At 45.5% G+C, this 25,306-nt stretch overlaps 1 protein-coding gene across 2 annotated transcripts in view; it reads left to right on the forward strand.

Moving 5' to 3' along the window:
• The window catches only part of ZC3H7B (zinc finger CCCH-type containing 7B), an 84,922-nt gene that overhangs the window by 29,235 nt on the left and 30,381 nt on the right, over positions 1-25,306 (forward strand). For both annotated transcript variants that reach the window (XM_072656263.1, XM_072656264.1), the window contains exons 3-12: positions 2,283-2,316; positions 2,614-2,811; positions 5,647-5,805; positions 10,050-10,130; positions 12,483-12,539; positions 18,007-18,049; positions 20,007-20,233; positions 21,295-21,625; positions 22,655-22,713; positions 23,611-23,764. In XM_072656263.1, coding sequence (XP_072512364.1) covers positions 2,283-2,316; positions 2,614-2,811; positions 5,647-5,805; positions 10,050-10,130; positions 12,483-12,539; positions 18,007-18,049; positions 20,007-20,233; positions 21,295-21,625; positions 22,655-22,713; positions 23,611-23,764 — 1,343 coding nt within the window. The remainder of the gene's footprint in view (positions 1-2,282; positions 2,317-2,613; positions 2,812-5,646; positions 5,806-10,049; positions 10,131-12,482; positions 12,540-18,006; positions 18,050-20,006; positions 20,234-21,294; positions 21,626-22,654; positions 22,714-23,610; positions 23,765-25,306) is intronic.

Below are 25,306 nucleotides of genomic sequence, written 5' to 3' on the forward strand. Positions count from 1 at the left end.
CCCAGCTTACCCACTGCTTGCTTAATAAATATGTGTTCATTCAAATGAAATACTTGAAAAATTCACCCCAAACGATAACTAAAGTAGTGAGCAGTCTGGCCTGGGTAGACCTCAGAGACAGCATGGAACTGGATTTGTAGTCAGAGGACCTGCCTTCAAATCCTGCCAGTCACTACCTTTGTGGCCTGGAGCAAGTCCCTCCCCCTCCCTGGGGGTTGGTCTCCTGGGCTTCTGAGGCCCCTCTTAGCTCTGGGTCTAAGATCCTGTGATTTCTTGACCCCAGAGTGGAAGTTGGATGGTGGGACGTAGGAGGAAATGTGGTGGGAAGGTGGTGAGACCAAGGAGACACAGGTTGGAATCCTGCCCCTGATTCCCCTTTCAGGATCACAAAACATTTTTCAAATATTCTCTCTTTGGATACTTGCACCAACTCTGCCAGAGAGGCAATGTTGCCATTCCCATTTCACAGATGAGGAAATAGAGGCAGAGAGAGATTTTATGACTTGCTCAGGACCACCCAGCTAACCAAGTGTCTGCAGCAGGATTTGAACAGGATGTTTTTTTGACTCCAACAGGTACCTGCCTCACTAAGCTGGGTGACCCTGGATAAAACTTTTCAGTTCTGTGGAGCTCTACTTCTTTCTCTTTAAAATGGGCATTATAGTGCCTTTAGGACCCATTTCATAAAGTTATGGTGAAGATCAGATGTGAAAGCCTCTTTGCAAACCTTAGAATTCCATATAATTCTCATTATTAAGCTGGAGGCAGATTGTGGCCTTGAATGCCAGGAGCAGAAATTTGATGTTTCCTGCTCCTGCCAGTGTGGACTTGTATAGGCCTCTTCCTGAGTTCAAATTCAACCTTAAACACTTACTAGCTGTGTGACTCTAGCAAGTCACTTAACCTCTGTTTGCCTCAGTTTCTTTATCTGTCAAATGAGCTGAATAAGGAAATGGCAAACCACTCCAGTATCTTTGCCAAGAAAACCCCAAATGGAGTCATGAAGAGTTGACATAACTGAAATGACTCAACAACAAAATGGGAGCGGTGCTATTGGGGAAGATTTGGATTGGATAATCTCTAAAAGGTCCTCTCAGCTGTAAGATTCTAGGACCTCAAGTATCCTGGGTTGGTGATATCCATAGAGTTGAGCTGGTATTTTGTGGCTAGAGGAGAGAAGAGCCTCAAATGCCAATGAAATGACAAAGCCATTCTGTTGGCCTTGAGATGAGTCTCATCCATCCATCCACCATTCATCTATCATCCATCTACCACCCATCCATCCATCCATCAATCATCCATCCACCATCCACCCATCCATCCATTCATTTATTCAAATTACATTTATTAATCACTGAGTGTATGTTGGAATTGAGAGATATGCCCCTTCACCCTACTCCCAGGACACTTACATTTGAAAAGGGAAGAAGGACAAGATACAAACAGGGAAGAAAAAAGGCAGAGGGGGATCTCTGCAAAGGACAGGTGCAGATCCAGTCCTCTGATCACTGTTGGGTGGGGAGGGTCTCAGGGACAGCATCAGAGATACTGCCTGAGTCAGGTCTTGAAGAAAGGGGAAGGAAGGGTTTCAGCAGAGGTGAGAGAGGGGTGCCCAGCAACTCAAGCCACCCTACTGCTTTAACTAATAGGTTAAAGGCTTACCAGAATTTATGCTGTCATTCAGTATGAGGAATTATATTTTATAGAAAAAGCATAATTGTTTGCTTTGTCCCACTTGTTGTTCATCCCTGGGGAAAACCTAGCTATGAAGTAGCCCACCCAGAGTATCATATATTACTACTACTACTACTGCTACTAGTACTGCTGCTGTTGTTGCTGCTGCTTCTACTGCTGCTGCTACTACTACTACTAACATCTATGTAGTGTTTTAAGATTTACAAAGAGCTTTACAGATATTTCATTTGATTCCCACCTTAACCCTGGGCGGTAGGTACTATTATTATCCTGATTTAAAAGATGAGGAAACTGTGACTGACAGATGTTAAGTGATTTGTGCAGGGTCACTGGTAAGTGTTAGAGGTTGGATTTGAAGTCAAGTCCTCCTGACTCCAGCTCTGGCACTCTATACAATGTGCCATTTAGCTGGCAACTAGGTAATAAATGTTGCTTGTTGACAATGGTAACAATGAGGAAGGATTGGAGGAACGGAGCCTAGAAGGCCACATGGAATCCCAGCTAGAGGGAGCTCATCTCTCCGCCTGCCCCCAGGCTGGATGCTTGGGCCCAGGTCTTACCTGGCACATGTTTCCTTATGCCCTCAGGTCCACGATATCACTAAAGCAAGAAGATTATGAGGTAGGTGAACTCCCCCTGGAAAAGGGGTGACCCTGAAGAGGGACACAGAATGGTCAGCTTCTTCCCCAGCCCTCCAGACTCCATCTCCAGGAGGGCAGTGGGTCCAGGGGTGGGAACTGCTTCCCTTCCTGGTGGAGGCCACAGGGGCTCCTCTCAAGGAAGGCTGAGTGGGTAGGATGAGGATTGGGTCGGGGAGCAGATTGGCTCCCAGGGGCTGGACATTGGAGGGTGGTGGAGCCTTGTGCCTGTTCTCCCCACACCTGGATGTCTCTCCCTTGCTCTTTTGTGGGAGCCCAGGCCTTTCTCCACAAGTTGGTTTGGAACCTGTTTGCTGAGGGGAATGACTTGTTCCGGGAGAAGGATTTCAAGCAGGCATTGGTGCAGTATGTGGAGGGGCTGAACGTGGCTGACTATGCTGCCTCGGACGAGGTGACCCTGCCCCGAGAGCTTCTCTGTAAGCTGCACGTCAACCGAGCCGCCTGCTACTTCAGCATGGTGAGGACCCTGGCTGTCCCCTGCAGCCTATCAACCTCCTCCCAGAACTCCCACCTCCTCTTACTCCCCCCCACCCCACCCCTCCCTGTCCTTAGCCTCCTCTGATCTCTCCTTCGGTCTCCAGTGAGCATCCTCTGACCCAGGCCTCCTCCCAGCCTCCATACAGAGCTCTCACTTTCAGCCAATTTCCTTCTACCTCCATTACCTTCTAGTTCTAATTCCCTTCTGTTTCTACAGCTCCCAACTTCTTCCACTCACTGCCACCAAACCCCCAATGTTCTATATTCTCCAAATCCCTCCAAAAATTCTTTGGGGGGGGGCGATCACAGGAGTTCTCCCTCCCACCAATTTGATGAATCTTCAGGACAATGAGCCTTTCTTCATATCTTGAATTTCCCATCTCTCTCTCTCTCTCTCTCTCTCTGTCCCCCCTCTCTCTTTTTCTCTCCCTCCTCTCTCTCTCCTCCCCTCTCTATTTCTCTTTCCCTTCTCTTTCTCTCTCTCTCTCTGTATCTCTCTCTCTCTGTCTCTCTCTGTCTCTGTCTCTCTTTCTCTCTCTCTCTCTCTCTCTCCCTCCTTATAGAGAGCTCACTGACACCTTGCTAAGGAGAACAGAGATCATTTCTGGTGGGGGCTTGAGAGGCTCAGATGAATTGGCTGATGGGAAGCTGCTGCTGGTCACCTGGGGGATGGGACTCCATTCATTCATTCATTCATTCATTCATTCGTGTCTTCATTCCTGTCCTAGTCACTAGTGAAGATTCATTAAAAATGCTACCCCAGAATCAGGACTTGTGGCATCCCTGATTTGGGAACTTCCCCAAGAGTTTCTCTGATAACCCAACCTTTCTAGTTTAATTTTTCTTTCATATGAATCTCTCAAAAATGATCGCTTCAGCAGCAATAATGACAATGGTCGTAATAAGCTCAAAATATTGGCCATCAAAGGTACCAGGATTAGACCAGAGTCACCTGTAAAACCGTTGGCCGCAGCCTCCAGACATAGCGTAACAGTGAACCATAAAGATTAAAGGATGATGTGTTTTTAATCATTATCTTCGTCCAGATGCCTGTACTCCCCAAGATGTGTGTAACAAAAATCTTGGAAAATGGATAGACCCAGCAGAGGAGGTTAAAACTATGGGAATAGGGATATATCAACTCTGTCATTCTCTTTGTTCCTAGAGCTATCCCAAGGATGCTCCCAGTGAAGCTAGACATGATGAGCTCACACCTTAATATTGCTAATCCACCCAGACTCTCCCCCCACCCCAGTTATTTTTGTTTAGGGTGGTACAGTGGATAGAATACTGGATTTTAAATCAGGAATACTCATCTTCCTGGGTTCAGATCCGACCTCGGACACTTACACAAGTGACTATGGACAAGTCATTCAACCCTGTTCGCCTCGGTTTCCTTATCTAAAAGGAAGTGGCAAACCACTCTCATGTCTTTGCCAAGAACACCTCAAATGGGATTAAGAAGAGTCAAACATGACTGAGGAACAACAAAGTTTTATGTACCTGCCCGGTCCTTCCCGTAGTATTAAATAGAAAACAAAATGGCAGGATAGGGGCTTATCCTAGAGCTGCTTCTCCCTGGACTTTATTGGAAAAGAGGAGAAAAATGAGATGAAAATGGCAGTTCACTTTTCTAAAGCGTCTTGAGGTTTCCAAAGCCCTCTCCAAAACCCTGTGGTACATGGACTGCAAAGATTAGCATCTTCATTTTGCAGATGAGGGAACTGAGTCTAAGAGAAGTTAAGTGACTTGCACAAGGTCACACAGCTAGGCATCTAGAATCATCGATTTGGAGCTGGATGGGCCCTTAAAGGCCAGGCAGTACAGTTCTCTCTTGATAGATGAGGATACTAAAGTGCATTGAGGTGAAATAATGTGCTCCAAGCCCCATAGGTTGTAAGAGTGATCGTGGCCAAGTTACTTGACCCCTCTGAGCCTCAGTTCCTATCTGTTAAAGGAAGGTTTGGATTGGCTGACCTCTAATGTTCTTTCCAGCTTATCAGAGGCTGGATTTGAATCCAGGTCCAGCACTCTTTCCATTTCATGATCCTGCCCTTCTTCACATTCAGGCATTTGTGTGGGGGGCCCATATTACTGTCCGGGGTAAGGAGGTAGTGGAGGGAAGTGGGCCAATCACTAGCCTCAGTGAGAGCAGGCCTGAGCTTAAGTCTTTGTTCTGGTTCACACTACATTGTGGCCACCAGCAGGCACAATTTCTTTGAAAACTTTCAGCTTATTCTTTAAAAGGTTCTTATTCATCTGTTTTTCAAGGCTGTGGGAAGGAAGGAAGCTTGTAAGGCTTCCGTGAGTGATCAGTCAATAAATGTTCATGACCTGACAGGCTCTGAGCCCTGTAGAAATGGACACTGATGTGATTATTTTGGTTAAAGGAGGTGTAAGCTCAGGTGGGATGTGGGACAGAAGGCAGAACAACTCAGTATTGCTAGGTGTCCTGTGTTCTGTCTCCCTGTCTCCCCTCCCCCATGAGGGTGACCCAATGGCTCTTACAACCCAACACACCCAGTGTTGACAAGGCTAGTCTGTCTTCTCTCTCTGTGCTGGTCCTCTATTTCCCAAGCTCCCAGCCTCCTCCCCCAGCCCTCCTTCCAAATCTCCCTAAGCCTCAAACTCTTTTTCCCAAACCTTTAACCTCCCTTCAGCCCACCCCTTTGTGCCCTGGCTAGGGGAGCCCTGGCTTTGGAGTTTTGGGGAATGGGTTCTTTCAGTCTAGAGAGGTGTGGGTGGGAGCAGGGGCTGTAGTCTGGACTGGGGAGGAATATGTGGGTGGGAGCAGGTGTTCCTTTCTCATTCCCAGGGCCTGTATGAGAAGGCACTGGAAGATAGCGAGAAGGCCCTGGGGCTGGACCCGGAGAACATTCGAGCTTTGTTCCGGAAGGCCAGTTCCCTGAATGAGCTGGGACGCCATAAGGAAGCCTACGAGTGCAGTAAAACATGCTCCATTTCCCTCCCCCACGTGAGTGTGTTGGGGTCAGATGGCCCAATGAGCAGGGCAAATGGGTAGAGGGGGGCTGGAGCCTGCCTTGGCAGAGAAGGGTGTGGTGCAGGGTGCCATCCAAATGGCATCAGAAAGAGAAACTGAGAGCGTGAAGCAGGCCAAGTCAGGGTAGGGAAGCACACAGTAGGTCAACAAATGACAATTTATCTCATGTAGTTTCCAATGAATGGGTTCTTCAATAGTGATCACATGTTGGGGATGTTCTATTTTCCTTTGGATCCTCCAGAGCCCAGTAGAAAGAGCAGGCTTCAGAATGAGAGGACCTGGGTTCAGATCTGATACTTCCTGCCTTTGTGACCTTTGGCAAATCACCTAACCACTTGGGCCTCAGTTTCTTCACCTGTAAAGGTCAGAGTAGAAGATCTTGGATGTCCTTTCCAGCTCTAAATCGCCCACTCATAGGTCCCCTTGTCCTTCTGCTTGGTCCAACCCCCACTGGACTTAGGGAAGGGTGACTATAGGAAAGGGAAGACCGATGGGAGTTGGTAGCTGGTCACAATGGGGGCTAATATGGGAATTGGATCACCCTGATATTCACTGGTCACACTGCCTCCAGATTCGTTGGCTTATCCAGGCATTCATTTATTAACTCATCCATTTGTCCAGTGCTTATTAAGCAGTTACTCTGTGCCTGGCCTTGGGCTTCAGTTACTCCCAGGTCCCATAGTAGAAGGAGCATTGGTTTAGAAGTCAAGAAACCTGGACTCCAATGATGACTGCCGCTTGGAGGCTGTGTGACTTTGAGCAAGTCAGTTTTCCTCCTTAGCCTTAGTTTTCCCCGTAATAATGCTTAGCTTGCCTACCTTGCCAGGCATGTGTAGGGATCAAATGAGATAATGAATAAGAAAGCATTTTAAAAATCGAAAAGTGTGGGGCAGCCAGGCAGCACAATGAGTAGAGCAACAGGCCTCTGATCCTTCCCAGCTGTGTGCCCTTGGGCAAGTCACTTAACCCCAATTGCCTTCAAAAAAATAAAAAGTGAAAAGTGTCTTACCCTGGGGTAAATAGATAGAGTGTTGGGTTGGGAGTCAGGAAGGCTTGAGTTGGAATCTTTCCTCTAGTGTGAGACTCTGGGCAAGTCACAACTTTTCTGTTTCCTCATCTGTAAAATGTGGATAACGAAGGCACCCTACCTAATAGCATTGTTGTGAGGATCAAATGAGATGTCATATGGCAAGTGTGTTGCAAACCTTATAAGGCTGTAGAAATGCTAGCTATGCTCTCTGGGCCTCAGTTTCCCCAGCTGTAAAATGAGGGAGTTGGGCTAGATGACATTTTGGTTCTCAGTTCTAGATCTATGGTACCATCATAAACATGGCAGCCACGGAAGAGGCATGATGCTAAATTGGCCCTGCAGGATAGGGAGAATATGTCTAGATGGAGCAGGTGTGGGGGGTAGGGGGGTGGAATATTCAGTGTCCAGGGCACTACTCATAGCTAACTTCTGAAAAAAAATGCCAATAAAACACAGTCCAACTTTCCCCTTCATTATAAACACAATGTAAGGACACTTTTTAGATAGTGAAAAATACTGGGCAACAGTTAGTTTCTAGATTTAGCATTTCCCATGGAGCAAATTATAATTATAATACGAGGTAGGAAGTAATGGGGGCAAAACAGAGAACCATGCAGAATACTTGAGGACAGTTTGAGGAGAAGGAGAAGACTTTCAGCTGAGGAGCGAATCAGAAAAAGATACGAGAAGGGGATACCCAAACCAAGCCTTGAAAAAGGAAGAAGATACTGAAGGGTGAGAGGGAGGTGAGGTATGAACTCTACAGGCATCTGTGTGGATGTGGGAGATGGCATTTCAAGTCTGGGGAACAGCTGGTAGTCTAATATGGCTGGAAGGTTGCATATGTGATTGGAGTCACAGAATAAGACAGAAAGCTAATTGCATCTCAGCTTCAAGTTCTTGTGTGCCCCCACCCAATAAAGTACACTAGGATCAGGTGACTCAAATTAATTTTCAGCCTTTAGAAGAGGTTTTCTTCCCCCTTTTTGTGTCCTGGTTGTCTTAGTGAAGCCTATGAACTTCTCAGAATAATATTTGAAATGCACAAAATAAAATACATAGACTTACAAAGGAAGCCGATTCTATTTAGATACAGTTATCAAAATATTTCTAAACCCTCACCCCCAAAACTAGTTCATAGACTCCAGGTTGAGCACTCCTACATTATTTTTTTTAATTAATTTTATTTATTTTCAGTGTTCTACAATCACTACCATATAACTTAGATTTTTCCCTCTCCCTCCCCCCTCCCTCTCTGAGACAGCATACAGTTTTATATAGGTTCTACACATACATTCCTATTAAATACATTTTCACTATAGTCATGCTGTGTAGAAGAATTAAAATGAATGGGAGAAATCATATAACAAACCAAAACGCAATACAAAAGAAGATGATCTGCTACATTCTGCGATTGAATCCCATAGTTCTTTCTCTGGATGTGGAAGGCATTTTGCCTTAAAAGACCATTGGGAATTTTTTTAAGAGAACTCCTACATTAAATGGAGCTTTCTTCCTATTTCCTGATGTATCTTCAGTTTCCTCTTAACTGTGTTGGTGCGACCCTTTCCAATCTGGAGTTAATTCTCCTGGGCAGAGTTGTTGGCCAAATGGGAACTGAGTAGTTCGACCTTCTCTCTTTTGTTTCTAACGCAAGCTGTCTGCTTCAGGCAATAGTCATTTTCCTTGACTTGCCTTTTTTCCTCCTGCTTCCTGCAAACACAATATGGCATTCTTTGCATTGCTATTTAAATATTTGGGTACATCTTACCTTCCTTACCTTTCATCTATATATCCTTTGCCGTCTACTCCTTGATCCTCAGGTTACCCTTTCTTTAAGGCAGGTAGGGGCAGCTTCATTATTGTCTCCATTTTACTGATGGGGAAATAACAACAGTAGTGATGAGAATTAACATTTGTGTAGTACCTTAAGATTTGCAAAGTGTTTTTAGAAGTTATCAGGCAGCTACAAGGTGCCATGGTCTGGAGTCAGGAAGATAAATCTTCCTGAGTTCAGATCCAGCTTCAAATAGTAGCTGTTTGACCCTGGGCAAGTCATTTATTTAACACTGCTTGCCTCAGTTTCCTCTTCTGCAAAATGAACTGGAGAAAGAAATGACAAACCATTTCAGTATCTTTGCCAAGAAAACCCCAAATGGGGTTGTGATGAGTTGGACATGACAAAGAACAACATTATGAACATTATCTCATGTGATGAGAGAGAATTTAAGGCTTGTGGAGATTTTGGTTCATTTACAGCAGCACCACACTGTTTAATGCTATATTAATGTTATTATTAACCATCATGATAATCACTCCCATTTACATCAGGGTGGAAGGTTTCGAAGGTGCTTACTGGTGCATGTGTGCATTGCCTTTCTAACTTCAAACCCTTCAGAAGGCAACAATTACGTCTTACACTTCTGTATTTATCTCAGCACCAAACCCAAGGAAATATTGATGGTTAACAGGAGGAAGGAGATTCTCTGAGACGCTGACAAGGATAATCCAAAGATCACATATCTGACTTTAGAATACATTTGTCATAGACTCAGATTTAGGAGGGGCCTTAGAACTAGGAATGTCAGAGCTGGGAAAGGTCTTAGAACAGTTTCCCTTCTAAGAGGGATAGTTCCCAAGGCAGCCGTGACCTGGACAGAGATCCCTGACCTTTCATGAAGACAGCAGAACCTGGGAGGAGTGGAGGGCAGGCATTGCTTTCACCTCAGAAAAAGGCCCAAAGTTCATCCACCTGATGTTTGTAACCAAGGATGTGTTGATGAATTTAACAACTGGCTCTCCAAAAAACAGGGCACACTTTTACATTTATTCTGCAATATTTCTCCATCACTTAACTCTAGACCATAAAGAAAACAGTAACTCAAACCCTGATATTTCGTGTACGCTTATTTCTGAGGTGCAGATGCTCACACTGAAAATTTAACAATCGACTCTCACAAGTTGGTACAAGCTGGCTTCAGCTCCAGAGTTTTCAGATAGGGGAGGAGGGCTTGGGGAAGAACTTGAGAACTGGCTGGGTGGAGGGTAAATATGACGGGGCCAAAGAGGCAGGCCCCGGGGGAGGTTGGGAAGGGATCCAGATTTCAGCATTTCTTTAACTGCTGGCTACCAAGCAATCCAGTCTTTTTTTTCTCCCTCTTGATTAACATTTCCTGTCCTCCCTCAGGATGAAAGCGTCACTCAGCTCAGTCGGGAGCTGGCCCAGAAGCTGAGGCTGCCCTGCCGAAAAGCATATAAGAGACCTCAGGTGAGCAGTGGAGGTGGGAGGGATTGGGGAGCAGAGGGGAAATGGGCACCTGGGACCTCCTTCCAAGGAGGCAGCAAGTTTGCTGCTCAGGCTCATAACCCTGCTGGGTGATTTCCTGGGATTTCCCAGTCATCAGGGTAGCCCACTCTAGGCCAGAACTGGGTAGATTGCAGAGAATCTGAACATCTGTTTCCCAAATCACTTGCGAAGGGCTGGTGTGTGAGCCCCAAGTCGGGGAAGCCACCAGGATTTCCCAAGCTGCATTGTGGGTGGTCACTGGGACTGTGGGATAGAAAAGAGGTTCATGACAGTCTATTTAGGGATATGACCATCCTTCAGGGAAATTAAAACTCACATGTGGAAAGAGATTTTCAGGATATTGGTATAGGTTCACATACTAAGTCAGAGACAGACTAAGTGCCCTGGCAGGTGAGAGGAGGGAGATAGGTGGGAGGCAGAAGCAGGAGAAGGTTTTGAACATTCTTTGTAGATTCTTATTGCCCTACATACCTCTGCCCCAATTTACCTCTGTGACCTTGGCATATCATTTCCCGTGTCTAGCCAGGCTTGGGTCCCCTCCACCTGGAAATCAAAGATCCTATGACCCTGAGCCCCTGTGCCTCTGGGCCCACTTGGAGGAGGAGGAAGATGGGCCTTTCTTTTTCTCTTATGCTGCTAGGATTACCTTGGTCTGCCCAGACCCCCCGCAAACATTCCATGCTGCAGGGGGCTGCATTCCTTGGCACACTGGAATGAACTACGCTGAACAATTTGGGTTCATGGCAAAATAATGGGCACTGACTTAGCATAGGCTAGTGTGGTTGTAGTTTTGTTTTTTTTGGCCTGTTCACCTTTCAATATATAAATCTGCCAACCTGTGATTCGCTTAGAAATCTTTTAGAGAACGGCTATAATGCGCCCTCCCCAGGTAATGTGCCTCTTAGAGCCCAATTCAGGATTCCCCTAAGAAGTAGGAAGGGTGTCATGAAGCTGGAACCAAGCTTCATCTCTGGAACCGGGACAGCCAAGTTCAAATCTCAGCTCTGACACTTGGGGGACCTTGGGCCTTAGTTTCTTCCTTTGTAAGCTGAAGGGCCTCTGCGATCCCATCCCCCATTTCTCATCCCATTCCTAGTGTCTAACACCGAAGTCCCCTGATTCAATTTCATGAATTGCATGCACCACCATGGCCTTTGCCAGGGGTGTGAACTTAGAGTATTGTTTTGTCCATGGAACAAGAGAAACCAGGAGATTGTCTCCATAACCATCCTCCAACACTAAGGAAACCTCCATCTTAGGTGCCAAGAGACCCTGTTCAACAGAATCATCCCAGAATTCTTCCACCCTAGTTGGGAGATGAGATGGCTCCTTTAAAAGGACCTAGGCTGGGCAAAACACAGACAGACAGAAAGACAAGAGTCGGGAGACAGACAGAGGAAGACACTTAGAGGGAGAGTAAGAATTTATTAAACAATTATTAAGTGCTCTGGGCTAAGTGTTGGGTATATAAATGCAAAGAAGCAGGATGGCCCCTGTCCTCAAGGACCTTCTCTTCTACTGAGGGGAGAAAGTACATAGAGGGGGGCTAGAAGTGAAGGTGGAGACCCCCTAAGGAACTGTGCTGAAGGATAGCCAGCAAGTGGCTATGGGGGCCTGGTTCTGGGCGGGAGAAGATGAAAGGTCACCTACCAGAGTCTAGGACCCCAGGGGCAGAGTCCAGGGCTCTTGGGAGCTGGCCATTGATGGCTATGATGGCTAAAGTATAGGCAGCATGGTATAATTCTACATATATGTAGCATTCAACATGACAAGTGTCTTTAAAAATATCCTAGGCAGTAAAGGCAGTAAAGATGAAGGTTGGCAAGGGGAGCCAGCTAGGGGTTCCCCGGAGGGGTAGAATTAAAGTGAATTCTTAAGGATTGGAGGATGGATATGTGTGCTTGGAGACCTCCACATTCTTCCACATGCTCAGGCATGTGTATGTATGTATTATGTAGGTTCTAGAGTTCATGTAGATGAGCCTCACTGGCTACCTTGGTAATGATGATCTATGTGAATGAAACCTGTTGGAGATTTTAGATGGAGATTGTAGGGATAGGTAAGTATTAGCAAGAAAGACTGCTCTGTGTGTGTGGTGGGGAGGGAGTAAGGCAATAGGTAAGAACCCTGATTCTGGGGAGCAGACAGTTGCAGAGTTTGTCCCATCTTTGCCCCTGTGAGACTTGATTCTGTCCAGTCTCATTCCAAGAGCTGGTATGCTCATGATGATAATGTCCATAATCCTCTTCTCTCTCTCTCCCACCTCCCTCTCTCTCTCCTCTTTTTCTCTCTCTCTCCCTCCCCTACCCCCAGGAATTGGAAACCTTCTCGCTGCTCAGTAATGGCACCTCAGCTCCCTTAGCAGATCAGGTAGGATGGAGCCTTCGCCTTTCTCACTGGGAGGGTGTGTATAGTGTGTGCATGTGCCTTGGGTCCCCCATCATCACCCAGACTCAAAAAGGAAAGTGAATTGTGATTCCTCCCATGGTCTGAGTGTCACTCTGGCCAATCCCTTCTCACTCCCCCTCCCCTTGATTTGTACCCTAGGGGAAGAGAGAAGATCTGGGTTCCAGCCTTAGGTATTCTACTTACTAGGTAAACGAGACCAGAGGCCACTCATTTCCCCCATCTGAGCCTCAGTTTCCTCTTCTCTAAAATAAGTATAATAATGTGGAGTTTTCTTGGCAAAGACACTGGATTGGTTTGACATTTCCTTATGCAGCTCATTTTACAGATGAGAAAACTGAGGCAAACATGGTGACTTGCCCAGGTCACATGACTACTAAATGTCTGAGGCCAGATCTGAACCCAGGAAGAGGAATCTTCCTGACTCTAGGCCCTGAGTTCTGTGCACTGAGCAGAAGTGAGGCAGGAATTTATTCCAGAATAGGAGATAAAAAGTTGTGTGCAGGGAAGAGCTATTGGCCATTTTGGCTGGAACAGAGAATGTGTGAAGAGGAGTAAAAGGAAATAAAAAAGGAAAGTGGAAGCTAGATTGTAGAGGGGTTCAACTGAGGATTTTGTATTTTATCTTAAGGAACTGGGGAGCTACTAAAGATCCTTGATTAAGGGAGTGAGCTCACTAGAACATACTTTTAAAAAGTCCTTTGACTAGCTAAGGGTTGAGTTGGAGAGGAGAGAGTCTAGAGGAAAGGAAAGCCACCAGGAGGCCACTGCTGTGATCCAGGTGGGAGGCAATGGGGTCTTAAGTGGGGTGGTGGCCATGTTGGTGGAGAGAGGCAGCCTGATGGCATAGTCCTGCCACAGATACTTACTAGCTGTGTGACCCTGGGCAAGTCACTTCACCTTAGTCTGCCTTAGTTTCCTTGACAACAGAGAGGAGACAACAATAGTGCCTACTTCCCAGGGTTATTCTGAAGATCAAATGGAGTAATATTTGAAAAGTTCTTTGCAAACCTTTAAGTGTTCTATAAATACTGGTTATTATTATAATATAATAAAAATGTTATAGTATGGAATGTGATATTATAATACAAATATAATAGTATACAATATAATATAATGTAACATAACAATTATTATAATATAATAAAATGAAGCTGAAGTACTTTGGCCACATAATGAAAAGATGGGACTCACGACCCCAGTGTTGGAAAGACTGAAGGCAAAAGGAAAAGGGGATGGCAGAGGATGAGATGGAGAGATGGTGTCATGGATAAAATGAACAGGAACTTGGGCAGACTTCTAGAGATAATAGAGGATGAGAAGGCCTGGCGTGCTGTAGTCCAGGGGATGATGGACAGTTGGACACGACTGAACAGCTGAATGACAAAATCCTAATTAAATGCATAAAATAAAATATTACAAAGGAAAGCAACTATGTTGAAATGTAGTCTGTATACAGGAAGACTGTGGTCCCTTGTGATTTAGTGGGGGTTCTGGTAATGACAGCAATTTTGAAGTAGTGACTAGTGCAGGTGATAAGCTTAGCGGATATCTCTGGAATACTATCCACAGAACCACAGGGCAGAAAAAGACCTTGGTAACCATCTAGTTCAGTCTATACTTGGGCAAGAATCTTCTTGTCAGCCTCCCTAACCAAGGGCATTTCAGCTCCTGCTTGGAGAAGTTCTTGCTGTGTGACTGTGGACTAGTCACTCAGTTACTTTATCTGTAAAATGGGTATGAGAATATTTCACTGGGGTAAGGGATCTGTTCTTGCCAAGTGCAAAAATTCAATGATCACTTTGAGAAGGTGAAACAAGTCTCTCGAGTGAATTAGAAAAGGAATAACTTGGAGCAACGTTTGATAACATTCCCTTGAGGATCAAACAAGATGATATATGTAGACCTTTCTGCTCTGGGATCATGGACAAAGTGCCTTCCCCTCTCAAAATACCTCTGTTTCTTCATCTGCAAAATGGGAATAGTAAATTACATACCAGCTACCACAAGAGGTTGTTGTTCTGTGACTCAAATCACTATCGAAGCTTCAGCTGTTAACAGTGTTATCCTTGGGCATAGACAGTGGCTGGGCTGGTCTTGGAATCTAGAAGAACCAAATTCACATCCTGCCTCTGATAATGTCTCAGTGCCCCCAGATATTTCCCTAACACTTTTTGTGAAGAAGGAGCTGAGATTTGACTCAGTGAAGGAAGTTTCCATATCAGGCTTCTCCTGTAGGGGTGAATTTAAAGATCTTCCTTCCCCTTCACCTTCTCGAAAAAGAAACAAGAAAAGAAAAAATGCATTAAGCCACAATCTGCCTGCTCTAAATTCTACACATTATTTCCAATTCTTCTCCCTGGAACCACATGGAAAAAAAGAGAGAGAATCCCTTTTTGAGGCTGCCAACTCTACACCTATTAGAAGATAGCCCCCCCCCCCAATTGTTGCTGTCGTTAAGTCCTGTCCAACTCTTCATGACCCTACTTGGAGTTTTCTTGGCAGAGATACTGGAGTAATTTGCCATTCCTTCTCCAGCTCACTTTATAGATGAGGAAACTGAGGCCAAAAGGATTAAGTGACTTCCCCAGGGTCATGTAGTTAGTAGGTATCTGAAGCCAGATTTGGCACTCTGTGTACTGAGGTACCTCCTAGCTGCTCCTTTCTTCACCTACCCTTGGGGTCAAATGGGGAGATTTTGTGGAGGTAGAAACAAAGTTTGGCACATGCTTGGTTATATGGGCTGAGGGAGAGGGAGAGTGAGGAGTCCAAGTTTATGCTGAGATTGTGAACTTGGGAGCCTGGAAGGCTGGTGGATGGCACCTCTAACAGGAAGGGGGAAATTTGAAAGGTTGAGGAGGAAAGACTATGGGGAAAATGACTTAGTTTAGGGATGTTCCTAAGAGCTGAGGATCCTGGGATTTAGGGTAGGGAGAGGAGACACACCTCTCCCCTCCATGGACAAAGTCAGAGAAGGGGTCCAGAGATGAAAGGACTGCAGAGGTCAGTCCTCTCTTAAAAATGAGGAAACTGAGGCTTTGATTGGTCAAAGAAGCTGAGATCTAGATGGGGAGGGACCTAAGGCCAGCTGGTGTTACCCCTTCATGAAGCTTCAAGGCCATCTGGGGCAGACCTCCCTGGTCTGGGGAGTAGGGGCAGTAAGGTCAGTCTAGGTGGAGAGATCCAGGGAGCCAAAGGTGCTGAGGCAGGAAGGAGTCTGGTTCAGGGGTGGAACAGGGAGGAGTCCAGAGTGAAGGGTGTAATTTAGAGAGTGAAATTTATCATATAAGGTTCTTTACAGCCTTGAACAAGTGGCTCCCCCTTTCTGATTACATTTAGCTCAGACTCATAATAAAGCAGTTTACCTCCTCTAAGCTGGGGATCCACACCTAGGAAGGGGCTGAGCACAACCAGCTCAAAGCTAAACATTAGCCAGAGAATCCACTATTTTCATATCAGAGAATCACAGACTTCCTGGGGCCATTGAGTCCAATCTACATGTGACCATCCTTGACAAATCTCTGTCCATCTTGTGCTTGGAGCCCTCCAGTGATGGGGCAGTCACTGCTCCTGGAGATCTCTTTTGGACAACTTGTCATTATTAGGAAGGCCGCTAGATGGCGCAGTGGATAGAGAACTGACCCTGGAGTCAGGAAGACCTGACTCAGACACTTACTAGCTGTGTGACCCTGGGCAAGTCACTTCACCATTTGTCTCAGTTTTTTCATCTATCAAATGAGCTGGAGCTAGAGAAGGAAATGGCAAACCACTGCAGTATCTCTGCCAAGACAACCCCAAATGGGGTCACGAAGAGTCGGATGCAACTGAAACGATTGAACAACATTGTTAGGAAGTTTATCCTTCAACTTACTATGAAATTTGTGTCTTCATCTTCTTCCGCTTCCATTGCTCCATGTTTTCTGGAGCCCTCTGGAGCCAAGTGGACAAAAGCTGCCCCCTCTCCCATTGGACATCGCCCTTCAAAAGCAAGTCATCTTGTGTCCAGGCTGAATATACCTGATTCTTTTCATCAGCCTTTTTCTTTGTCCCCCTGAATGTCCTTTCTCTGGAACTACTCCATGTCCTTCCTCAAATGCAATATCCGGAACCAAACACAATCCAAGCCAAGTCAGCCATGTGCCAGGAGGGCACTGTGCTCCATAGGAGCCAGATGTGACTAGGGACAATCTTCTGTCTTATTCTGCACTGCACACTTCTCTTTATGGACCTGAAGAGCAAGAGGCAGTGTGGTATATTGGTTAGGAGCCCAGCTTTGGCATGGAGAAGGCCTGAATTCAAGTCCTCCCACTGACCTGTCCTAGTTGTGTGTCTTTGGGCAAGTCATGACCCTTCTCAGTGCCTCTGGAAGTGTTTGAAGAATATAAGTTCCAGATGAGTCACTGATCTCCTGCAATGGATGAATTTCTGTTGTGGTCACATTGGAGGTTAAGGCCAAAACAAGCAGATCAGCTTAAGGTTTGGGCTACTGGGGAAAGCTTGCAAAACCTTGGGGAATTATTCCACAGATTTTACCCTTCTGGAGGGTAAAACTGGTTCCATTTTTATCACTGTATACCTAGCACCTAGCTGAGTGCCTGGCATACAGGAGGCACTTAATAAAGGCTTGTTGAGCAATATGTCCTTCGAATGTGACTTAACTACATCTTCCTTATCTTTTGCTGTGAAGATGATTTTTTTTTAACCCAAGTCCAAGACTTTGATTTTACAATTAAAATTCTTTGCACTAGATTTGGCCCATCATTCTAGCTTGAGAGGCTTGTTTGGTTCTGCAGCCTGTTAGCATTCCTTTGTGACTCATGGGTCATCTGTGAATTTGTTAAGCAAGCTACCTATTCCTTTAAGGACAGAGTCCCAGGGCATTCCACTGGAGACTTGCCTCATGTTTGACAATGTGCCACTAATGACTGTTCTTTGGGTCCAGTCATCCAACCACCTCCAAAGTGGCATGATCATCCTAGGCTCATCTCTCCATCCTTTTTTATGACTATTCACCAACAGGGTTGTGTGTACACATACACACACACACAGACATACACACATACATACACACACAAACATACACACTGCAAACTTGACCCCTTTGTATAATGGAATGAAATCTGGCAGGCTACTAGTCTGAGACAAGGAGATGTAAGGGCATAAAATGAGATCTCCTGAGCATGAGGGAGCCCTGGAGTTCCCTGTTCCCCCTTTCCTTGTTTTTGGTCAGCAAGCATTTATTAAATACCAGATTCTGTGCTAAGCATTAGGCTTGTAAAGGAGGGTAAAAGTAATCCCTTCCCTCAAACAGCTTACATTCAAATGGGGGAAGACATTCACTTACATCTAAGATATATACAGAATAGATGGGAAGTAATTTGTGGCCACCCACATCCCTTCTAATATCACAATCTCCTCTTTCTCTCCACAGGGAACATCCAATGGACTTGGGTCTATAGATGACATTGAAACAGGTAGAGAACTCAAGCTTGTCTGGGAGATGCATGTGTGGTGGAGGTGTGGAATGGGGCTTATTCTGTCCTTGGAGCAAGGAGGTCTAGAGGGGTGGGCCAACAGGAGACCTAAAACTATCTAGAGCCTAGAACTTGCCCTTTGGGAGGGTCCCACTATTAGGAAACCTAGAACCTTGTGTTGAAAGACTCAATCTTTCCCAGTTCTTTAATGTTCCCTTATATTTTCCACTGGGGTTCTTTAGGGGAGAGGGAGTACTTGCTGTCCTTGCCTTCTTAACCAAAAGCTCTATCCCTGGTCCCCAGTCAGGTGGTATGACAGATAAAATGCTAGACTTGGAATCAGAAAGGACCTGAGTTCAAATCTTGCCTCAGATGCTTATTAGACCCTGGACAAACTGCTTTGTCTTCCTGTGCCTCAGTTTTCTCACCTGCCAATGGGGATGGTATTAGCATCTACCCCACAGAGTTATTGTGAGGACCAAATGAGATTATTCATATAAATGTATATATATGTATGTATGTATGTATGTGTATATGTGTGTATATATATACACACATATACATATATGTACAAAAAGTTTAATAATCAATAAAAATAATGTTATCAATTCATAGGGGAGCTTATTTAAAAATAAAAGTCCTCCATAAGGTCCAAGGAGGGAAGCCATTGTTTGCTAGGGGTGTCCGAGAGGGCTTTCCTGAATAAAGACCTCAGAGTCCCCCCTCACTTCTCCCATTCTCCTGCCTCCCTTGTACAGCCCAGTGCCGAGTCTTATCGATTCTGTCTTCCCCTCCTCTCCATGATTCTTCCCTTTCTTCTCACACGCCTATCACCATAGTCCAGGCTGTCTGGTCGTTCTCCTCTTTCCTGGTCTCTGGTTTGCCTCGTTGCTTACAGTCTCTCCTCAGTCTGGTCCATCTCCCGCACAGCCATCCAAAGAGTTCCTAAAGCACCAGGCTGACTACATCTCTTTGTTACTAAAGAAACTTTCCTGTTGTCTTAAGGTTCTAGTAAAAATGATCCTTTTTGACGTTTAAAATCCTTCACAATCTTTTTTTCTTGCAAAGTTTCACATTCTTTTGCTTTCTGCTCCCAATTTTTAGCCAAGCTTGTCTATGTGCCATTTTCCCAAAGTTCCATATCCCACTTCTCAGTGTTCTCTTTCCTCAGCTTTACACCCTCAAATCCCAAGCTCCCTTCAAGGCCTGTTTCTACAGGAAGCCTCCTCTGATCCCACCCTCTCAAGCCCAGTTGTTACTGCCTTACTCTCCTCACGTGAAATTACTTTGCTTTCACTGTGACAACCTAAGGGAATTAATCTTTGACCAATCCCCCAACCCAGAAGGCCAAGACTGGGATCACAAAGTCATCACTAGGTGTGAAACCAGCTGCAGAGATTTGTGCTTTACCTGATATCTATATACCTTTATCTGACCAAATTAAAGGGAGCAACCCCACTGGACAAGCAAAATGGGACACATCTATGCAACTTTTTAAATAACTTAGCCCTAGGCCATTTTTACTCTTTTTATTTACTATCTTAGTAAATGCCTTTGCTAAGAATTATTTGTGTCTATTGGCTGATTGTTAATGTGAAACACACTGGTGGTGGCTTCTCAGCTGTAGTGTTCCAAGTACAGGGCCCAGGATACCATCAGAACTCACGCTGGCTGTCACCCTCCATAGACCCTACTTTTTATCATAAGTGCCAGGTTGGGGAGGGTAGTCTCTATATTTTGTATTTACTTATCTGTGAACATTTTGCATCCTTCTGTTAGAATGTGAGTAGCTTGAAGGCAAGGACTGATTTCCTTCTTGTCCCTGTATCCTCATCACCTAGTACAGGGATGGGTTCGTGGTAGTTGATTAATAAATGCTTGCTGAATTGATTTGGTTGAATTTTCTACCCCTCCCCCAGAGAATGCTGAGCTTTCTCTATGTCTTCCTCTTCCTCAGACTGCTCCATGGATCTAAGATGTCTCACAGCCCCAACGACCACCTCCATCCCTGGCTGTGATATCACCCTCCTTTCTGACCCAGAGGCCAAGGGCTCCACCACAACCCTTTTCCCTCCCACCACTGACCTGCTGGCCCCTCCAGATGGGGCTAGACCTGAGAGTACGGAGGACTTCTCTGATGGCGATGTCTTTGGGCCAGAACTGGACTCACTCCTGGATTCATTGGTGAGATCTACCACCTCCTTCTCTGCCCTCCATGTCTCAGTACTGTGCTGTGTCCAGCTTCCCAACTCTAGCTGATACCATCCCCTGCACAAAAATAGGGCAGAATAATCACAAAAATAAAGTTGATTACTGATTTTGCTTCTAACTCTTTCCTCATCTATTATCTCATTAATCCTCACACTATCACAAGGAGATCTATCTCTCTTTGGGACACTAAGGCCCAGAGAGGGAAAGTGTCTTGTTTAAGAATATCTAGTGGCCCAGTGAATAGAGCACAGACCCTCCAGTCAGGAGGACCTGAGTTCAAATCTCACCTCAGACACTTGACACTCACTAGCTGTGTGACCTTGGGCAAGTCACTTAACCCCAATTGCCTCATCCTGGACCATCTCCAGTCATCCTGATGAATATCTGGTCACTGGATTCAGATGGCTCTGGAGGAGAAGTGAGGCTGGTGACCTGCACAGCCCTCCCTCACTCAAAACAAAGTCAAGTGCAAGTCATGTCATCATGTCTCTGATGGCGTGGTCTTCTTCAGCAACGAAGGACAAACATGTACTAATCCCGAGGGCCTTGCCTTCCCTGCTAAAAAAAAAAAAAAAAAGAGAGAGAGAGAGAGAGAGAGAGAGAGAGAACATCCATCCTCAGGGGTTAGTTGGAACTGCCCCCACAATTTCCTGGCTTTGGTAAGATTACATGCTAGAGGAAAGGGCAGGGGGTGAGTGGGTATCTAATCTATTTAGTTGAATAAGCATAATCAATTATACTCATTTATTTTTATGTAATAACAATTAATTTAAAAGCTCTTTAGAACTCAACTCTTTCTTCCTCCATTTTTCCCTCTTCTCCACCTTCTCTACCTCTCATCCCTATTCACTTTTCCTTCTCTTTCTTCCTTTTCCTGACCCTGTCTCTCTTCATTCTATGTCTTTTTATTCTTTTTTTCCCTTATCTCTTGTTGCCCATTCTCTTTTTTCCCCCTTCTCTGTTCTCTTCTCTCTCCCCTTCTTTCTCATGCCCTATACCTTCCTTCCTCTCGCCTGTTGCCAATGTCCTTGTAGTTTCTGGTGCCAGGTTCCATTCCAGCTACTGTATCCAGTGAAATGCCCCAGCGGATCCCTGTGTTCCCAGGTGGGGCACCCCTATTGCCCCCAGTGGTGAGTGGCACCATCCCTGTCTCCAATCCACTGCCCCCTGCATCCTTTGGCCTCGTCATGGATCCCACCAAGAAGATGGCCTCCTCTATGCTGGAAGCCTGTGACTCCCCAGCTTCCTCAGTGGACACCTTGGATCCTCTGGACTTGCCTCCATACACACAAGCCCACCTCGAAGCCCTGGATAGCTTTGGGCCTGTCCGGGGCTCCCAGGACACACTTGATTCATTCACAGTAGGTAAGTGCTCATGGGAAGAGATCCTAGAACATGGAATGTCAAAGTTGGGAGGAACTTTAGAACCCAGAATTTCAGAGCTAGGAGGGACCTTAGAACTGGGAATGTAAGTATTGGGAGGGGACTTAGAATAAAGAATGTCATAACTGGGAGAAACCTTAGGACAGAATATCAGTGATGGGAGGAACCTTAGGGACTTTGAGTCCATTCTCCTCATTTTTTAGGATAGGTATCTGAAGCCCATTGTTTGGGAAGATCACACAGTGAGTTAGTGGCAGAGTTCAGACCCTTATCTCGGTCTGTTGAGCCCTCAGGGCAGGGCTCTTACCACCATTCTGCTCTGCCTCTTCACCATTGTGTGTGTGTGTGTGTGTGTGTGTGTGTGTGTGTGTGTGTGTGTGTGTGTGTGTGTGTGTGTGTGTGTGTGTGTGTGTGTGTGTGTGTGTGTGTGTGTGTGTGTGTCTGTGTGATGATCTATAGGGAGGAATAAAGACCCTGAAATCAGTCATTTATTTTGACTTCCCCTATTAGTCTGTATATAGCCTACCCCAACATAGGCCACCCCCTTAAAATAACCCTGGCCCTAAAGTGTACTTGAGTTTTAAGCAAAGCAAATTTCAAAGAGGAATTCAGGCTTATTTTCAGACCAATAGAAGAGTTCAGAAGGCTTTCTGAGTGTGAGCTGTGTGCCCTGCCCTTTGGCAGTACAATGTAAGGAAAAGACAAGATCTAAAACTCCAACAGCATTCTCAGACGCCATCAGATCCAACCCCTAATTTTACAAATGAGGAAACTGAGGTCTACAGACATGGACCTGCCAAGCTCACACAAAGGAAGGATTTGAACACAGCTCCTCTGACCTCACACCCTCTCCCTTACATGTCAGAATCTAAGTGTGAACTCTTGGGGACTAGAGTGAGACAGTTGTTACAGACCTAGGAATGAGCTGGGGGTAGCCCACATCCCAAATTTCACCTCATCCACCCCTCCTGCAAAGCAAAAGTAATGCCCTCTTCTCTTCCCCCCACCTAGAGGACACCTCCTCTCAGGATCTACGACCATCAAGCAGCACCCAGAAGCTGCCTCCTGCAGTGAGTCTTGTTCCCCTGGGGACACCTGGGGGTCTGGGGGGACAAGTTTCTGTAAGGGGTTCTTCTCCCTCCTGGAGTGAGGTGGGGCTGGAGTAGGAAGGAAGAATGAGGGTTCTGGGCCTTCTGTAGAAAAGAGTTGGAGCCAGTGTGTGATGAGGTAGTTGCTGCTTGGACCCAGATAGAGAGAGAGAATCCCAAGATCCCTGAGGGATCTCAGGGCCCATTTACCCTAATCTCCTCATTTTATAGATGGGGCGACTGAAGCCTAGGGAGCTCAAGTGTCTGGTCCGCGGCTGTCTAGAATCCAAGTTTCCTTACGGTACCTAGAGAAAGACATGACCCAGGACCTAGCAAAAAGAGCTTAGGTCAGGGAGTCACAGGTACTAGATTTCAGGTCTCATTCAAATTTAGGGATAGTGATAGAATTGCCTGGAATTTCCTTGATAGAGGGAAATCCCAGATGAGATAACTCCCTCTACCAAGGCAGCTTGGCACTCTCTGTATAATTTGTTGTCTTAGACAGTTGCCTGTGGCACAGAAAAGTTAAGTGACTTGCCTAGGGTTACATAGTCAGTGTGTGTGAGAGGCTGAACTAGAATCCAGGTCTTCCTGACTCCAAAGCCAGCTACACTATACTACTTTTCAAACACAGCTGAGTGCAAATCTCTCCCCTTTTCTGAGCTCCAGGCTTGTCATCCGTGAAGGGAGAGTTTAGGCAGCTTGACCCTCCCTAACGATAACATTCTTGAGTTCTTTCCATTAGCTGGACTTCATTATCAGACCAAGGATCTAGGCTGGGAGAAAAGGAAGGAACCAAAGGCCTTGGGTGTGGAGTTGGGTTGGCAGGTTCTGGCTAAGGTAATGCACTTACCTTCTTCTTCCCCATCCTCTCTCTAGCCAACCAGCACAAGTCACTCCCCTCTGCCCAAGGTGGCCGACCTGCCACCCCAGCAAGAGTCTACCATGCCTAATACCGCCCTGCTTGTCAAGAACCCCCTGGCTTCTTCCCACCTCTTCAAGCAGGCCTGCCACCTCTGCTATCCCAAAACAGGTAATAAAATGTCCTATCCACTTCCAGTCTCTCCTCCTGCCACTGTAGCAACACAGAATCAGAGACAGAGATTCATGGAAACTTGGACTCCTAGAGAATCTTCAAAACCTAGAAAAATCAACTTAGAAAATCAGAGAATCTTGGAATCATAGACCCTGAGAACCATAGACTTAGGGAAGCTTAAAGATTTCATAATCATAGAGTTAGAATCTTAGAAATGCATACCAACTCAGAATCTTGGGATTATAGACTTTTAGAATCTTGGCATTTCATTACCAAAGAATCTCAGAAATGGAAGAGATATTAGAGGTGGTCTAATTTAATCCTCCTCCCAAGGCATGAATTTTATGCCTCTGCAGATTGTCTAATGATTATCTAGCCTCTGCTTGGGATGCTTCCAGTGACAGAGAACTCATTGCCTCCTAAGGTTACTTGTCCATTGCTGGACAGCTCCCTCTGTAAAAGTCTTCATTCTATTGAACTGAAACTTATCTTCCTGTATCACTAACACTTTATTCCTCTGGAAGAATTTATGAAGAGGATCTATTAGCATGAACTTACTTTGTTCAAGTCATTATACCCCAAGGCTATAGAACTGAAGGCCCTGGTTTGGATTCCTGCTTAGACTGGGTCTTTGGTATGTCTGGGAGCCTTGACTGTCTCCTTTGTGCCCACCAGACATCTCACAGCATGTATGCTGGTCACCAAGATGGGTTAAAAGAGGAAGGAACTAGAAGAAGGAGTATAGATAAATTAGAGTAAACCTTTTCCTGCTAGTGGAAAGGCCTTGCTTAGCACATTCTGCTGAAGGCTGAACAGGAGCACTGGAGACTGACCAAGCAGTAGAGGTTGGGATGGACATGTGATTGTGCAGAAGAGATCTGCTCTCACAGTGAGAACTGTTGAGGAAACTTCATAGAAGGAATGTTCTACCTAGATGGAATGAATTAAATAATAGATCCTTGACCTCAGGTGACTTATAACTAAATACCGAATGCTGGATCATTTGTTCATCAAAGGAAGATTAGCCATTGCCATATTATTCTGTACATAAGCCACCCCTTAGAGTGAGTTCACTTTGCAAAAAATAATATTTATATAGTACTTGCTATGTGCTAAGCACTTTACAAATATGATCTCATTTGACCTACAGAACATCCCTGTTATTATTATTATACCCATTTTACACTTGAGGAAACTGAGACAAACAGAGGTTAAGTGATTTGCCCAGGGTCACACAGCTAGTAAGTATGTGAGGTCAGATTTGAATTTAGGTCTTTTGCTTGCTGGTCCCGTGTTCTGTCCACTGCATTACCAGCTGCCCTGCATATAGGTTTGCACTGATCATAGCCACACTTTAGATATTCCAAGATTTGAGGCTCAGCTCAGGCACTCCCTCCTCCATGAGGCCTACAATGATTTCTCTAGGTAGTAGCTTCCTGCTCCCACTCCTTGCCTGAAATTACTTGAACTTCACCTTTCACATCTACTGATCTCGGCTTTCCTTTCCCATAGAGTGTAAGTTTCTTGAGTGCAGGGCTT

Source organism: Notamacropus eugenii, chromosome 3 (genome assembly GCF_028372415.1).
Source record: "Notamacropus eugenii isolate mMacEug1 chromosome 3, mMacEug1.pri_v2, whole genome shotgun sequence".
Classification (NCBI taxonomy): domain Eukaryota; kingdom Metazoa; phylum Chordata; class Mammalia; order Diprotodontia; family Macropodidae; genus Notamacropus; species Notamacropus eugenii.